General features: G+C 54.2%; 4 protein-coding genes across 4 annotated transcripts; 3 read left to right on the top strand and 1 right to left on the bottom strand.

Moving 5' to 3' along the window:
• Positions 1-866: 866 nt before the first annotated feature.
• Positions 867-6,916, bottom strand: AB675_9421 (Protein transport protein SEC7; the record flags this gene model as incomplete). Its single annotated transcript, XM_018149952.1, has 4 exons — positions 867-1,269; positions 1,349-1,695; positions 1,740-4,165; positions 4,204-6,916. The coding sequence occupies 4 exons, from the start codon at positions 6,914-6,916 to the stop codon at positions 867-869; spliced, it is 5,889 nt and encodes a 1,962-aa protein (XP_017994679.1).
• A 529-nt stretch (positions 6,917-7,445) lies between these two features.
• AB675_9420 (uncharacterized protein) lies at positions 7,446-9,006 on the top strand (the record flags this gene model as incomplete). Its single annotated transcript, XM_018149951.1, has 4 exons — positions 7,446-7,552; positions 7,599-7,651; positions 7,702-7,925; positions 7,972-9,006. The coding sequence occupies 4 exons, from the start codon at positions 7,446-7,448 to the stop codon at positions 9,004-9,006; spliced, it is 1,419 nt and encodes a 472-aa protein (XP_017994674.1).
• A 646-nt stretch (positions 9,007-9,652) lies between these two features.
• On the top strand, positions 9,653-10,980 carry AB675_9419 (putative mitochondrial carrier; the record flags this gene model as incomplete). Its single annotated transcript, XM_018149949.1, has 3 exons — positions 9,653-9,853; positions 9,906-10,203; positions 10,262-10,980. The coding sequence occupies 3 exons, from the start codon at positions 9,653-9,655 to the stop codon at positions 10,978-10,980; spliced, it is 1,218 nt and encodes a 405-aa protein (XP_017994676.1).
• A 955-nt stretch (positions 10,981-11,935) lies between these two features.
• On the top strand, positions 11,936-13,509 carry AB675_9418 (Cell division control protein 3; the record flags this gene model as incomplete). The annotated part of the gene is made up of 3 exons (XM_018149948.1): positions 11,936-12,308; positions 12,360-12,826; positions 12,874-13,509. The coding sequence occupies 3 exons, from the start codon at positions 11,936-11,938 to the stop codon at positions 13,507-13,509; spliced, it is 1,476 nt and encodes a 491-aa protein (XP_017994662.1).
• Between the last annotated feature and the right edge of the window lie 687 nt (positions 13,510-14,196).

Raw genomic sequence — 14,196 nt, 5'->3', positions numbered from 1 at the left:
CTCAAGCACAACAACACGAACCAGGTCTACTGGCACTGTGACCGGTGCCATGCGCGGACCTTGCTGATTTGGAGATGTGAGGAATGTCGGATGTATCTGTGTGCGGACTGTCATAATCATGGGAATCCGGGTGGGCGGGATGTTAAGATGAAGCGGTATCTGTGATGGTGGGGGACGGTGGGTGGGGGAGGAGGTGGTCGCGAAGCGGCCACCGACTCACCACCACACGGTGTGGCTCAGGGCAAAGGCGAGCGTAGCGAGCACTCCATAGGGAGCGCCTGCGGCGCGTGGGCGGGCGAGGGAGGCGGTGGCCCCGCGAGCGCAGCGAGCATTAGGGTTGAGGCCGAAAGAAGCAGCGCTGCAGGCGGTCATAGGAGGGAGCGCCACAGGCGAGTAGGGACGATGATTTGTGGGCTATTGATGGGCGTTGAGGGCTTGGTTGGGCGGCAGGTTTGATTTGGGTCTGATTTGTGTATGAGTAGATCTACAAAAGTTATTGGGAGGTGGGACGGTGGCGCACATGCATGGAATGGCAACGGGCAGGCTTGATTGGGGAGAGGGTCTGGCTCCGTGCTACAACGGTGGTTGGGATATGGGTGTAAGAACTGGCGTTGGCGTCTAGGTGGGAGTGGTACACATCGTGGAGAACACGGCTTGGTGCCGTGAGGCATTAAATGGGACATGGATCTTGGTTACGGCCAGTCCAAAATGAGAATATCGAATGACTTAACGCAGAGTGATGGCGAGCGAGAAACACGAACATCGAGACTGGATAGCGGACAGAGTCAATTACTTTCATACAACTCAGTCGACGCTCGACAGGCGATGTAGCTGTGTGCTCACACTTTGTAGTCCCTGAGTACACGTCACTTTCCCAACCTACTCCCTCTCCTCCTCCTCTCCGCATCCCCACCGTTCCCCAGCCACTCCCTTCTCTCCAGACTCGGACTCGTCGGCGTAGCAGCCACACTACCACTCAAACTATTCTGCCTCCCTCTGTACTCCGGCATGCCGAACTTGACCTCGCCTACCCGTCTGAACAAGCCCCACAATGCCGCCCTCATGTCGCCGCCACTGAATCCCACTTCTTTCTCCAGCAGGTTGACGCCGAGCGGGTAGAAGGTGTCGATGTGTTTCTCGAACGCCGGCGCGGGGAAATTTGTGTAGCCCTCGAGGACGTCGATGACGACGGGCCGCCAGGCGACGATGTTGCGCTGTTGAGATTCTTCGTCGAGGGCGGTGAAGGCGCGGAGGATGTCTGCGCAGAGTCTAAGAGAGGTGTGATTAGTACCGATTGGGTTGATGGGGTGGTGGAAATGGGCAATGGGAAAGGGCAAAGTCGACTTACGGGATGAGAGCACCCTCCGTCTCCTCTCTGCTGCTCCGCCGCTCCTCGCCTTCGTCGGAGTACATCCGTAGCAAGATCTGAACGTAGGTGTTCGCACTGCCGGATTCTTGCTTGAGCAGGTTGGGTGGCTGGCGCATGAAGCCTTGCCGCCACAGCTGTTGCCTAAGTTCCCGATCGCCGTTGAAGCGCTTCGCGAATTGGTAGGACTTCTTGAGGAGGCCCATGAGGCGGAGGAGCTCGTTCGAGGGGATCTGCGCGTAAACGGTGTCGTTTGAGAAGAGCTCGGCTACGGTTTCGATCATGAGGAGTTGGAGCACGCAGTTGGTGATGATCTTGTTGAAGAGCGCCTCCGGGCGGCGGTGACGACTGGGACTGGGGTCTGTGTGTCAACGCTTGCGGGTTTGAATTCTTCAAGTGGCTGGTCTGCGTCGGAGGGGATGTGGGTGGTAGTTGTGCTTGCTGGATCCTCGCTGGAGTCGAGTATTGCAGATGATGATTCTTCTGTCGGCGTTTCAACGACTGGAACGCCAGAGAGTGCCAGACCTTCGCCAGCGGTAGCGTTGAGTTGAGGAGATCGTGCATCTGACATGGTGGCTGCAGCGGAGAAGAGGTCGTAGGCTGTTGTGCGGTTGAATAGGTCGACGAATGCACCGACAATCTTTGCCCAGTGCTCTGCCTTGAACTTGGTCACGTTATGGAGGATGAGTTGCTGCAGACAATTGCTGCCGATCCGAGCGATTGTGTCATTTTCTTGACAAATGCAGAGAGCTAATAGACCGAGAAACCTATCAAGCATAGACTCGAGAGATTCGAAATAATGCGTGAAGAGAGTGATCATGTTCCGAAGGGCTTGGATCATGGTTGTCGAAAGCCAGACCGAGAGCTCTTCATGATTCGGCACTTTTGACATTTCGGTCTTCGACTGCAGAACGACAAATATTGGGTACAGGATCTGGCGCCAGAGCATGTCCCAGAACTCCGGTGGGAAGTCGCCGCCGTAGCGGATAAGTGTCTCGAATAGGTAATTGAGTGCTCTCGACCGGACTTCGAGGTCATCGCCAGTCATGAGAATGTCCTGGTAGGCCAGCAAAACTGGATACCAGAACTGCTCTTCCTCGGTCTGAGAACTTGGTTGGCGTACACCTGCTACGACTCCGTTCTGAGGCTGCACGCTGTGGCGGCGCGAGAGCGGGCATTCTGGTGTCTTAAGCATCTTGGGAACTGTCGACTTCAGCAGCTCGAGGGCCTGCAGTGACTTCTTCTGGAAGCGAATGTTCTTCGAGAACTGCGTCAAGCATTGTATCAGGTCTGGGAAAGATCCTTGTGTTATGACGACTCCGAAGCGCTCCTTATAGATCTGATTGGTGTAGTCAAAGGCGATATTGACGATAGCTTCGTATTGCTCATCGGCTGCGACTGTAAACACACCAAACATGGTCTTCCAGCCAGATCGAATGTTCTCGCCTCTGGCTTGAATCATCTGAATCAGACACCTGAGGACCATGTCTTTTACCGACACCACGGTGTTATTGGCCATGACGTACTCGAAAGGCTTGAGGAAGTCCTTCTGGAATCTGAAGCCTGGAAGCTCCTCGATCTCCAGAAAGCGCATCGACAATTGACGCAGTGAGTCCAGGGCAAAGAACACTACGTGGGTGTTGTTGTGGCATCCAACCTGGTTGAAATGTTCACCGAGCACATCCCACAGTCGTGTCCACTCAATCCTGACTCTGGTCATGTTGTAGTAGCTGATCTCGACAAGTTTCTGCAAGCTATAAGTTCGTGGAGACTCGCTGTTGCCTGAGGACTGTATCTCCTGCCAGCTCACCGCAGTAAGTGCGGCGACAAAGTCGACAATGCCATCAGAGGAGAGTTTGGCCGTATTTGAGAAGATCCGATCTATGCTCCTAGTCATATCGGATGACTTGGTCTCATCGGCAACTTCAGGTCGGAAGCTCTGACCAGACTTTGGTCTCGGTCTTCGGCCTTGCTGGGACTTCCGTGATCGAGGCTCGCCTGCATTCGAAGGCGTAGGGATTGATGCGCGGTTGACATCTGGCACAGAGTTCTCGTCAACTCCCGTTGAGAGGAGCTGCAGGCGATCAAGCTGGCTGATACATGTCAAAATTTCTCTCCAGGATGACCTGAGCAGATCACCCTCCGTCAGCGCGATGTCGATGAGCACCTTCAGGGCTTCAAGATGCTTGGCCATCATTTCCTTGAGGTTCCCAAGATTCGTGAACTTGGCTAAAGAGGTGACGAAGGCAGTCCTCGGCGTGTCCAGATCAAATCGACAAGATATCCGAATAGCAAGTCTCAGGCCGTTGAGACACTCTTTGATAAGCTCAAAATTCTGAGCATCCTGCATTTGACTCGAGATCGCCGACAGGAACGACATCCACGTTACGTTAAACATGGAACCGACGTGCTTGACCGAAGTTGCAGGAATGAACTTCGACAGAACTTCGCGCACGTTCGTCCTCCTTTGAGCTCGAATAAGGCTGCGATACAGCAGCTCCGTTCGGGCAGCCATATCCTCGGAAGCTTGGTTGTACTTCTCGCTTTGCAAGTCTCGGCCAACGTTTGCCAAACCCTGGACTGCTCTGGAGGCGAGGCCAGTACTGGGGCCAGCAACAGCGATGCCCTTGTCTGCTGCCTGTTCTCTTTCAGACGACAGCACGATCTCGTTGGATTGGATTTCCTCGTAGATGCCAGTCAGATACTCTGGTGGCAGATCTTGTCCGTCGTTGATGCCGCGATTGTTTTTGATGAAGTCTTCTGGTGTCATTCGTTTCTTCACCTGAGCAGAATGCTGATCTGTGTTCAGCATGACCACCGAATATGACAGTACATACGCTGTATCAGCGTTTGCGAAAGCGTTAGGGTTGCCAGTGAGATAGCGCTCAGCGAATTTGAGCATGAATCGATCGATTTTTGAGCCTCTCCCGGTAGCCTGAAGCTTTGGAGGAACTGTCGAAGGGCTTCGACGAATCTCCTTTTGGTGAAGTTCATCTGGTCGACGAACTTGTGCATGATGGCCACATTGAACTCATCTCCTTCGCCTAGAAACTCGCCCAACGAAGCTTTGTCAAGTCTGCTTTCGGACAGAAGAAATCGAGCAATGTCCTCGGGCGCATCACTTCTAATGAATCCATCCGCTAGGAGGAGCTTGATCCCTTTCTTCGGCTTGAAGTTGAACTGCCGAATTGCCTCGTTGAGCGCAATCTTCCTTCTTCGCACTCTTTCGAGCTCGCTCGGATCATCTTCGCCAATGGGTGTGCCAACGCCTGAGCTTGCATCAAATCCGGTCGGAGCCCGCGGAGATGGCGGTGGCCGATCCGTGTCGAGTGAATCTCTCGAGTCGTGCATCGAAGACCGTGACGGAGGATAGATACTACTCGCACTGCTGTCGACGACCTGGCCGCCAGACCAGTGGTCGAGCGACGTCAAAATTTCTATCAAACACTTCAATGACTGCTGCTTGAGCAGGTATTCAGCTGGAATCGCGGGCGGCTGCGGCGGCGAATGGCTGAGGGTGGAAGTGGAAAGGCTGGGCAGTAATGAGCCCTTCGAATGCCAGTCGTGATGGTGTGACTTGGCCTTGTTCTGCTCTTGGTACAGGACTTGCTGTTGTGGCGAGACTGCCACGGGTGTGCTGCATATTCGTGACAAATGCTCGATGATACTTTGATACATGTTGTCCAAGGCTGTTCGGTCGCAATCGTAATTAAGGTAAATCTCCACCAACGCCCGCGCATCGCTAGACAGCTTTTCCAATACATCCATAAACATTTGCTTTTGAAATTGCGGCGCAGTCCGCTTGTCTAGAACAGCCAAATAGATCTCTTTGAGGAACACCTCCAACTCCTTTTTCAACGCGACTCGAAGATGCTTCAGGCAAAGCCAGAATATTTGGGCGCAGACCTCGAAGATCCGTGAGACTGAGCTGGAGGCGTTCCTCGACAAACTCAGACAGAGGTGGGGTTTGGCGACTTCGATGAAATGGTTCGATTCGCCTCCCGGACCGCCCTTAAGTGTCGACTGTGGCGAGTTGAAGACAATGGTAAAGTTGATGAGCGTGTGGTGGATGAGGTGCAGGGACAGCAACTTCGATCGCATATTCTGCGACTTTGGATCCTGTTGCTGGTCGTAAGTCAGGACTTTCTGGCTCAGCTTGCAAAGCGATCGGAAGACTAGAAAGGCGTCCTTGATGTATATCTCGTCCTCGTCGTCCACCGACAGCTCACTCTCCTCACGATCCTCCTGCATGCTCGATCGCGAGACGGCTCCGGACGCGTTCCGGGTGCCTTTCCGTTCTCTGGCTCTCGTGACCATTGTGGGTGCCGAGTCCGCCGCCACAGCATCGTCCAATGTACGATTATTCTCGAAGTCCTTCAACGTCATCGCTGGCCTGCCATCGGATTGCAGGACTGGCGGTGTTTCTGTGTCCGGTGTCTCGACGGTGCCGTTAAGACCGTTGAGGGCAATCTCGTCTGTGAGAGACAAATCCTCTTCTGACTTGGGCTGTGCCCGGACTTCTCGAGCCTCCAATCGGACCTTGACGCGTTCGAAGACCGTGGCTACCATCTGTGTCAGAGAGCCTTGTGCAACTGCCTGATTCTGACTGGACTTGGAATAAATGAAGATATTGTAAATTTGCCGGACTGCCTTCAGCAAGCCAGCGCCATGTACCACAATCTTGTCGTCAAGCACCGCCGCAAGTAACGATTTGATGATCTGCTGTTGGATCTCGATAGCAGTAGCCTCTCCCTCGAAGCAGTCACAGATGGCCTCGATAGCTCGTTCGATCAAGGGCGGCGTCTCCGCAGATTCGGGCTGCTGTGCGTCGGGTGAGGTGATGGTCACAGAGGGAAAGGCGAAGTAGGAATAGCTGATCAGCTTGCCGATGCAGTCGAGGGCTGTGACCTGCAATGGGACTGAGAAGGACTTTGTGGCTAGCTGGAGCGGACGGAAGATCAGTTCTGGATTGACTGCCTGGTCATTGCTCTGGATATTGCTCAGTGCCGCCTGCACCGCATCTCCGAACTCTTTGCTCCTTCGTGCCTCTTTCGAGTTGCCAATCGACTCCAGAGCAGTGACAATGAAGACTGTGGAGGAGACTGGCATTGATCGCGTTGCTGTAGTCGACCTCGAATCGGTACGAGTTCGAGTGGGCAGATCAGTGCCTGCCGATGAGGACACATCGTCTCCGTTCAACCCCCGGTCATCGGTGCTGGAACCATTGATGGCTTCTGTGGCTATTGTTGCGTCGGCCGTAGTAGAAATGTCTTCGCCCTTCGTCTCGCCATTGCCTCGTCCGTCATCCGGCGTGTCAGGTATTCGGATAGGCGGCTGCGTTTCGGTGCCTTCGTGGTCGGAGGCATCAACGTTCTCGCCCTCTACAGTGATACGCGGAGGGGGTGATTTGACCGCGGCTGCTTCGGCGTCATCGTCTATCGTGCCGCTGTCATCAGTCACGGTTGTTGGTGGTGTGCTGTCTTGCGGCGTGTGGCTTTGTATGGGCTCTTCATCGGCGGGTGGTAGATCGGACTCTTCCTCCCCAGACATGGCCTCCCAACTCCAGCACAATCAGTCAGGCCCGCGTAGGATCGATCATTGGTGTATGCTATTCCTCGACATATTCAGGCGGTCAGATACTAGTGGTGCGGGTCTGGATGATGAGGGACGTGTGTACAAGACCTTGTCTTCACATGTTCAGCGCGGTCATCCTTTATTCTTCTTCGGGGACTGCCTTAGGTGCCGCTTCCACAGGGAAACGCTACGGCGAGGCGCAAGGCAAGCGTGAGGCTACGGTGGTCCAAACACCCGCCGGACGCCATGAACGCTCCGACAAGCTCCACTGGAAGTTGTTGAGGCAGGTGCAAGCATCGCTCGTACTTTTTGTACGCCAACACATTGCTCTCCTCCTCGTCCTCTCTGTCTTCGCGGCCCTTCTCATTCGTGCTGCGAACCTTCTTCTCGTTGTCACCTCCTCCCCTAATAGAGGCTCCGTCCCTCCCAGTCGCTCTTTCAGTCGTTGCGTCCTTCGAAAACTCCTTAGCCTGGGGAGAGGCATAAATCACCAACCTCTCCAGTAATGGCTGCTTCAACCCTCACTCTCCGCTCCTCGTCGAGGTTACTTCTACAAGCTACTCCAAGCTCAGGCCTCAGTCACAATGTCGCCCACAGAATACAGAATGCTGCGTAAGCTTCTCATCGAGCTCCGCCGCTTCCAATCTAATAGAAACAGACTGCGGCCCCTTCCAATGCTGTCTGCCCTCAGCCGATACTATGCCTCAAAGTGTAAGCAAAGGAAGCCGTCCCGAGCCAGAGACGCATACTTACGATTGCAGCATTCCCAGCGCACACTGTCATCACCATGCCTGCGCTTTCGCCGACCATGACCGCGGGAAATATTGGCGCGTGGCAGAAATCGGTTGGCGACGGCCTGGCTCCCGGAGACGTGCTGGTCGAGATTGAGACAGACAAGGCGCAGATGGACTTTGAGTTTCAGGAAGACGGCGTGCTTGCCAAGATCTTGAAAGAGACTGGGGAGAAAGATGTGGCCGTTGGCAGCGTATGTCCAGTCTGAATTATTTGAGACTATATCTGATCCGTTACAGCCTATCGCAGTCATGGTTGAAGAGGGCGAAGATACGTCCGCCTTCGAGAGCTTCACCATCGACGATGCTGGCGGCGAAAAGTCCCCTCCAAAAGAAGCGCCAAAGGAGGAAGCATCTCAGTCCAGCGAACCACCCGAGTCAGGTTCTGACACTGCACCACCAAAGTCCGAGTCCAAATCCGCGCCGCCTCCCGAGGATAGCTCAGCATCGAGTGGAAGACTTCAGAGTGTGCTTGACCGAAGGCCACCAAAGGGCTCCGAGAAGTCCCCTGCTGCGTCAGGAGGTGCTGCACCCGCTGCGGCTCCCGCGGCTGCTGCTGCGCCTTCATACGAGGACATCCCGGCCACCTCGATGCGCAAGACCATTGCCAGCCGACTGAAGGAGTCGATGAACCAGAATCCTCACTACTACGTCTCAACTACCCTGTCCGTTGGCAAGCTTCTCAAGCTACGAGAATCACTCAATGCCTCGGCCAATGGTGCCTACAAGCTGTCGGTCAACGACTTCCTCATTAAAGCCTGCGCCGTCGCCTGCAAGAAGGTGCCGGCAGTAAATTCCAGCTGGAGAGAATCCGGCGGCCAGACTGTCATCCGGCAATACAGTACCGTCGATGTCTCCGTTGCGGTCGCTACTCCAGTCGGCCTGATGACACCCATCGTCAAGAATGCTGACACAATTGGTCTGACGGCTATCTCGAATGCCGTCAAAGATCTCGGCAAGCGCGCGCGAGATGGCAAGCTCAAGCCCGAGGAGTACCAAGGAGGCACATTCACAATCAGCAACATGGGCATGAATGCTGCGGTTGAGAGATTCACAGCAGTGGTCAACCCGCCACAGGCAGCTATCCTGGCGGTCGGCACAACTCGCAAGGTAGCGGTGCCCGTGGAAACAGAAGAGGGTACTCTGACGGAGTGGGATGACCAGATTATCGTTACCGCAAGCTTTGATCACAAGGTTGTCGACGGCGCGGTCGGAGGCGAGTGGATAAGAGAGCTGAAGAAGGTGATCGAGAATCCTTTGGAGATGCTTCTATGAGCTTGCGAGGCAATACCTTTGTTCTTAGACGCTGCTAGCATTGGGGTTCTGGGCTTGCGGAATGGCGTGAAGCTGAGCGAGTGTTGTACAAAAACTTGAGCACTTGAACATTCGATAGGCGTCGAGTAAAAGCTGGCGATGTTGACTTGTGCTGCAAAACGAGTGCCGTCACTTCCTTTACTCTCGAGCAGCGCTTTCCCACGTATAGTTCTGTCGGCATCTTCGCTGGGCAAATATATCCGCAAGCTCCCGTCATCAACACCACGTCGCTACATATGCTGTAGACAAATGATGATCACCTTACGACGCAGCGTGATAACGTGGACTTCTGAACGCCCCAATAGTCGCCGCACGTAACATGCGCATTGAATGGAAGAGAAGCAGCCTAATGGGTAGGACTGGTCGCCCTCTTGTCAACCGGTCTGAGTTCAGCCTCTTCATCGGAGACTCGGGCGAGGTGTGAAGTTCGGAGCCGCGCCACAACTTTTTATTTGCGCATGGACATCATCGCATATTCAACATATTGGGGGGCTTTGAACTTCATTGTCGTTCTCTTAAGCGATTCTATTCCCTTTGCCAGCAGTTGTACAGCGTCAACTTCCATACCGCATTCGAGCTACCATATCTGACGGGCTTTGGCCCTGCCATGAGCTTCATCTCTCGTCTGTTCGGACAAGACGAATCTCACCAGCAAGCGCAGTTCTCACTCCCGGCGGCACACGATGCTGCGCCCATCCACATCCCACAGAGTCTCGACGGCACACGACAGAATACATCAGCGTCACCGAAGGCAATGAGTCAAGATGCGGAAGAAGATATTGAATTGAAGAGGCCGCCATACCTTCATGTATGTCTCTTATTCGAGCATTTCTACACTTCGACTAACAGCGACCTACCAGGCCATGTTCGCTGGAGGCATCGGCGGTACGAGCGGCGACATACTTATGCATTCACTTGACACAGTGAAGACGCGACAGCAAGGAGACCCTCACTTTCCTCCCAAATACACCAGCCTTTCAGACTCGTATGCGAAAATCTTTCGTCAAGAAGGTGTTCGACGGGGGCTATATGGAGGCTTCACAGCCGCGATGCTAGGCTCATTCCCGGGCACGGTGGCTTTCTTCGGCACATACGAGTATACGAAGCGGCAGATGCTGAATCGGGGTGTAAATCCCAGTCTCACGTTTCTCAGTGCCGGTAAGCATCATTGCGCCTGCTTGCGCCTCCGCCTCTCCGTTGCTGACTTGTTCTCCAGGCTTCATCGCCGACTTCGCAGCCTCAGTGATCTATGTGCCCTCCGAAGTTCTCAAGACACGGCTGCAATTGCAAGGCCGCTACAACAATCCTTTCTTCTACTCCGGCTACAACTACCGTTCGACCTGGGATGCAGCACGCACAATCGTTCGTACAGAAGGATTCACCGCCCTGTACTCCGGCTACAAAGCAACCATAGTTCGCGATCTCCCATTTTCAGCATTGCAGTTCGCCTTCTACGAGCAAGAGCGGGCATATGCAATGCGGTGGTCTGGATCGACAGACCTGCCATTGTGGGTCGAGATGGTAACAGCACTCTCTGCAGGAGGTGCAGCGGGAGTGCTGACATGTCCGCTGGATGTGGTTAAGACGAGAACGCAAACACAGATCAATCCAGACGATCACGCGAAGAGCAGCCAAGCCAGTCACATGGAGAAGCGGGCCGCAAAGAAGGGCAAGAACACAAGCAGTAGCACACAGACAAGGCTACTGCACTCGAGTCCGCGCACAGTACCGACGACGGCACCAACGCTCGACACTTCGTCAGTCATACAAGGTTTACGACTGATCTATAAGACGGAGGGACTTGCAGGCTGGTTCCGAGGCGTGGGGCCGAGGTTTGTGTGGACCGGTGTTCAGACAACTACAATGTTGGTCGCCTACCAGTACTTGTTGAAGTACTTCGATTCAATACAGCCATCGGATGGTGAGATGATCTGAGGCATTTCAGTCGCGGACGCGTGTGACGACCTTCACGCGTTGCAGGCGAGCATATCTTGAGCGGCGTTTGATAGACTACGGATACCCCTAGAGGCGGTCGTGCTGGGATGCATGCAGCGGGCATTATGAGCGATTGGATTGCGATGTACATTAAGACATGGAACGAGAGAGGTATTGTGCTGGAGGGGAGAAGATTCTGGCAGACGTGTAAAAAGATAAATGTCACCTCTCTACAGCTCAACAGCGATTGAGTGGCTGCGATGATGTAGTGCTGCAATCCTGTCCATGCTTCTATCACACGACTCAGCCAAAGTATATGCCGACGTCGCGGTCCAGGGTAGGGACAGGGGTCGACCACGAACTCCCTGAAGCTTGGCCGGAGCGATCATCCCCAGCTCCACCGACGCACACCGCAGCCAATGAAAGCACGTATCCCGAAAACTCCCCCTTTCCACGATTCACTTCCTCTGACATTGACAGCCTGCACCTCCGTGTTTCTCAGCATAACTATTTCTCCTCGAGCCGTTACTTTCTCCGGCGCGTGAGTGTATTATTTTGACCCCTTCCTTCGCTTCTCGTCGTCGCTGTGAGCAAGAAAACGGTCGCGGTGCCCTCTATTCGGGCCCAACGGTATGTCTCAGCTCCCCTCAAAATCTCCGCTCTTTCTCTTCCGCATCGGTGCAGTGGAAGACAGAGGCCGCCCAGACTGCGCGACTGCGACATATGAGATACAGGACTGACGTGAGGTCTAGGCGTAGAGTACATCAAAAGCGCATTCGCACCTTCTCCCTCTGAAAAGTTGTCGTTACGCAAAAAGAAAGCACGATGGGTGAGCTTCCCTTCCACAAGTCACACACAAACCTCTCTGCAGGCCTTTCCATCGAACTCTTCGTCAAAGCCACGCGCAAGCAGAACCGCCTCATCAATACACAATCGATCATTCTGTGCATCGACCATGGTGGTCATCACGGATTTCATCAACCTATCCAGCGCTGAGACCGTCGCAATGAATCCCTCCAGAAGTGCATCTACTGACGAATCTGAACCAGCCGCCGTTGCAAATGGCAGCCCGCTAGCCAAAGCACCCTCTCCACCCGTCGCCAATGGCAAAGCGACCGCACCCCTCGTCAGCCAGAGCAACCCTCACGGCTCGGGTGTTGCTCAGACCGTCTCGTCGAAAGACCCCAAAGCTGCGGCTGCCGCAGCTAGCGACATGCGCAATGTCGTTCGCCGGAAGTTGACAGGCTACGTCGGCTTTGCCAATCTGCCCAACCAATGGCACCGCAAGAGTGTTCGCAAGGGCTTCAACTTCAACGTCATGGTAGTCGGTATGTCTCAAGTCCAGCCACTTTAGAGTGTTCGAAACTGACAAAGACCAGGCGAATCCGGCCTCGGCAAGTCGACCCTCGTCAACACTCTCTTCAACACGTCCCTCTACCCTCCTCGCGAGCGCAAAGGACCCAGTCTCGACATCATCCCGAAGACGGTCTCCATCCAATCTATCAGCGCAGACATTGAAGAGAACGGCGTCAGACTCAGATTGACAGTCGTTGATACACCGGGCTTCGGAGACTTTGTCAACAACGATGATTCGTGGCGTCCCATCATCGAAAATATTGAGCAGAGATTTGATGCCTACCTCGAAGCCGAGAACAAGGTTAACCGTATGAACATTGTCGACAACCGTGTCCATGCTTGTGTCTACTTCATTCAACCCACAGGCCACTCGCTGAAGCCTCTGGACATCGAAGTCATGCGCCGCCTCCATACTAAGGTCAACCTCATTCCTGTCATCGCAAAGGCCGACACTTTGACCGATGAAGAGATTGCCTCATTCAAGGCGAGAGTGAGTTCGGCTACTCGAAATTTCTGAACTTTAGCTAACATGAATAGATTCTGAGCGACGTCCAGCATCACTCGATTCAGATATTCGAGGGCCCTCGCTACGAACTCGATGACGAAGAGACCATTGCCGAGAACAACGAGATCATGTCCAAGGTGCCATTCGCAGTCGTGGGCGCCAATTACGAAGTCACGAACCCAGAAGGACGCAAGGTCCGTGGTCGTCGCTATCCTTGGGGCATCATTGAAGTCGACAACGAAGACCACTGCGACTTCGTCAAGCTGCGACAGATGCTGATCCGCACGCACATGGAAGAGCTGAAGGAGCACACCAACAACTCTCTGTATGAGGCCTACCGGTCAGACAAGCTCATCCAGATGGGCGTCTCGCAAGATCCAAGTGTCTTCAAGGAGGTCAACCCGGCGGTCAAGCAGGAAGAGGAGCGCACACTTCACGAGCAGAAGCTAGCCAAGATGGAAGCCGAGATGAAGATGGTGTTCCAGCAGAAGGTCAGTGAGAAGGAGAGCAAGCTGCAACAGAGCGAAGAAGAGCTATTTGCCCGCCATCGCGAAATGAAGGACCAGCTCGAACGTCAACGACAGGAGCTGGAGGAGAAGAAATCTCGCATCGAGCAAGGCCGACCGATCGAGGAGAAGGGCAAGAGAAAGGGCTTCTCTCTCCGATAAGCGATCACGCACTTCCAAGCTGCTCTTCTACCCATAACGCAACGACGACGGCGATACCATCGACGATCTTACAGGCGGTCTTTCTTTCTCTGTCGAAATCGAAAATGCTTCTTCCAACCTCTTCTTGCGGCAGCCCGGTGCTGTCGACATCTAATCGAATGACCTCTTGACTTTGGCAGAGCGAGACGAGCGTTGCAGGTTTGGGCAGGAGAGCGAAGGTGTGCATAATATCAATGGACAGATGGCACACGCAGGAATTGATCGGGATGAAGGAGGGCGCTGTCCATGATCCCATTCAAGACTATGTATATCTCCCTCTATTTTGTAGTGGTAGTAGCCTGGTAGAGAAGCGGGATGGTATTGGTACGAGGCACGTGAGGCGAGCACGAGGGAAAGCATTGAAGATCTCCGAGTCAGCGTCGCTCCTACACGTGACTTCCACAGATCTGTTGCGCATCTGGGGACTGTCAGGCACAAGTGCTACCGAGACAGGAGGACCACCCATCTCTTGAAGCCGTGTATCATTGAAATGGTCAGGCTGCCATCAATGGACGGTGGCATGTGAGACCATGAGATTAGCGTGTGCCTGTCCCCGGAGGTTGGCCTTGGTGTTTAGGTGGCTTGAATTTCTTGGGGACGGTGGGTGGGGGAGGTGGTGGGGAGGAGGTGGCCGCGAAGCGGACACCG

The sequence above is a fragment of the Cyphellophora attinorum genome, assembly GCF_001299255.1.
Source record: "Cyphellophora attinorum strain CBS 131958 chromosome Unknown Contig52, whole genome shotgun sequence".
NCBI lineage: Eukaryota > Fungi > Ascomycota > Eurotiomycetes > Chaetothyriales > Cyphellophoraceae > Cyphellophora > Cyphellophora attinorum.
The sequence above is the reverse complement of the archived record's forward strand: the minus strand, read 5'-3'. Positions and strand labels throughout refer to the sequence as shown.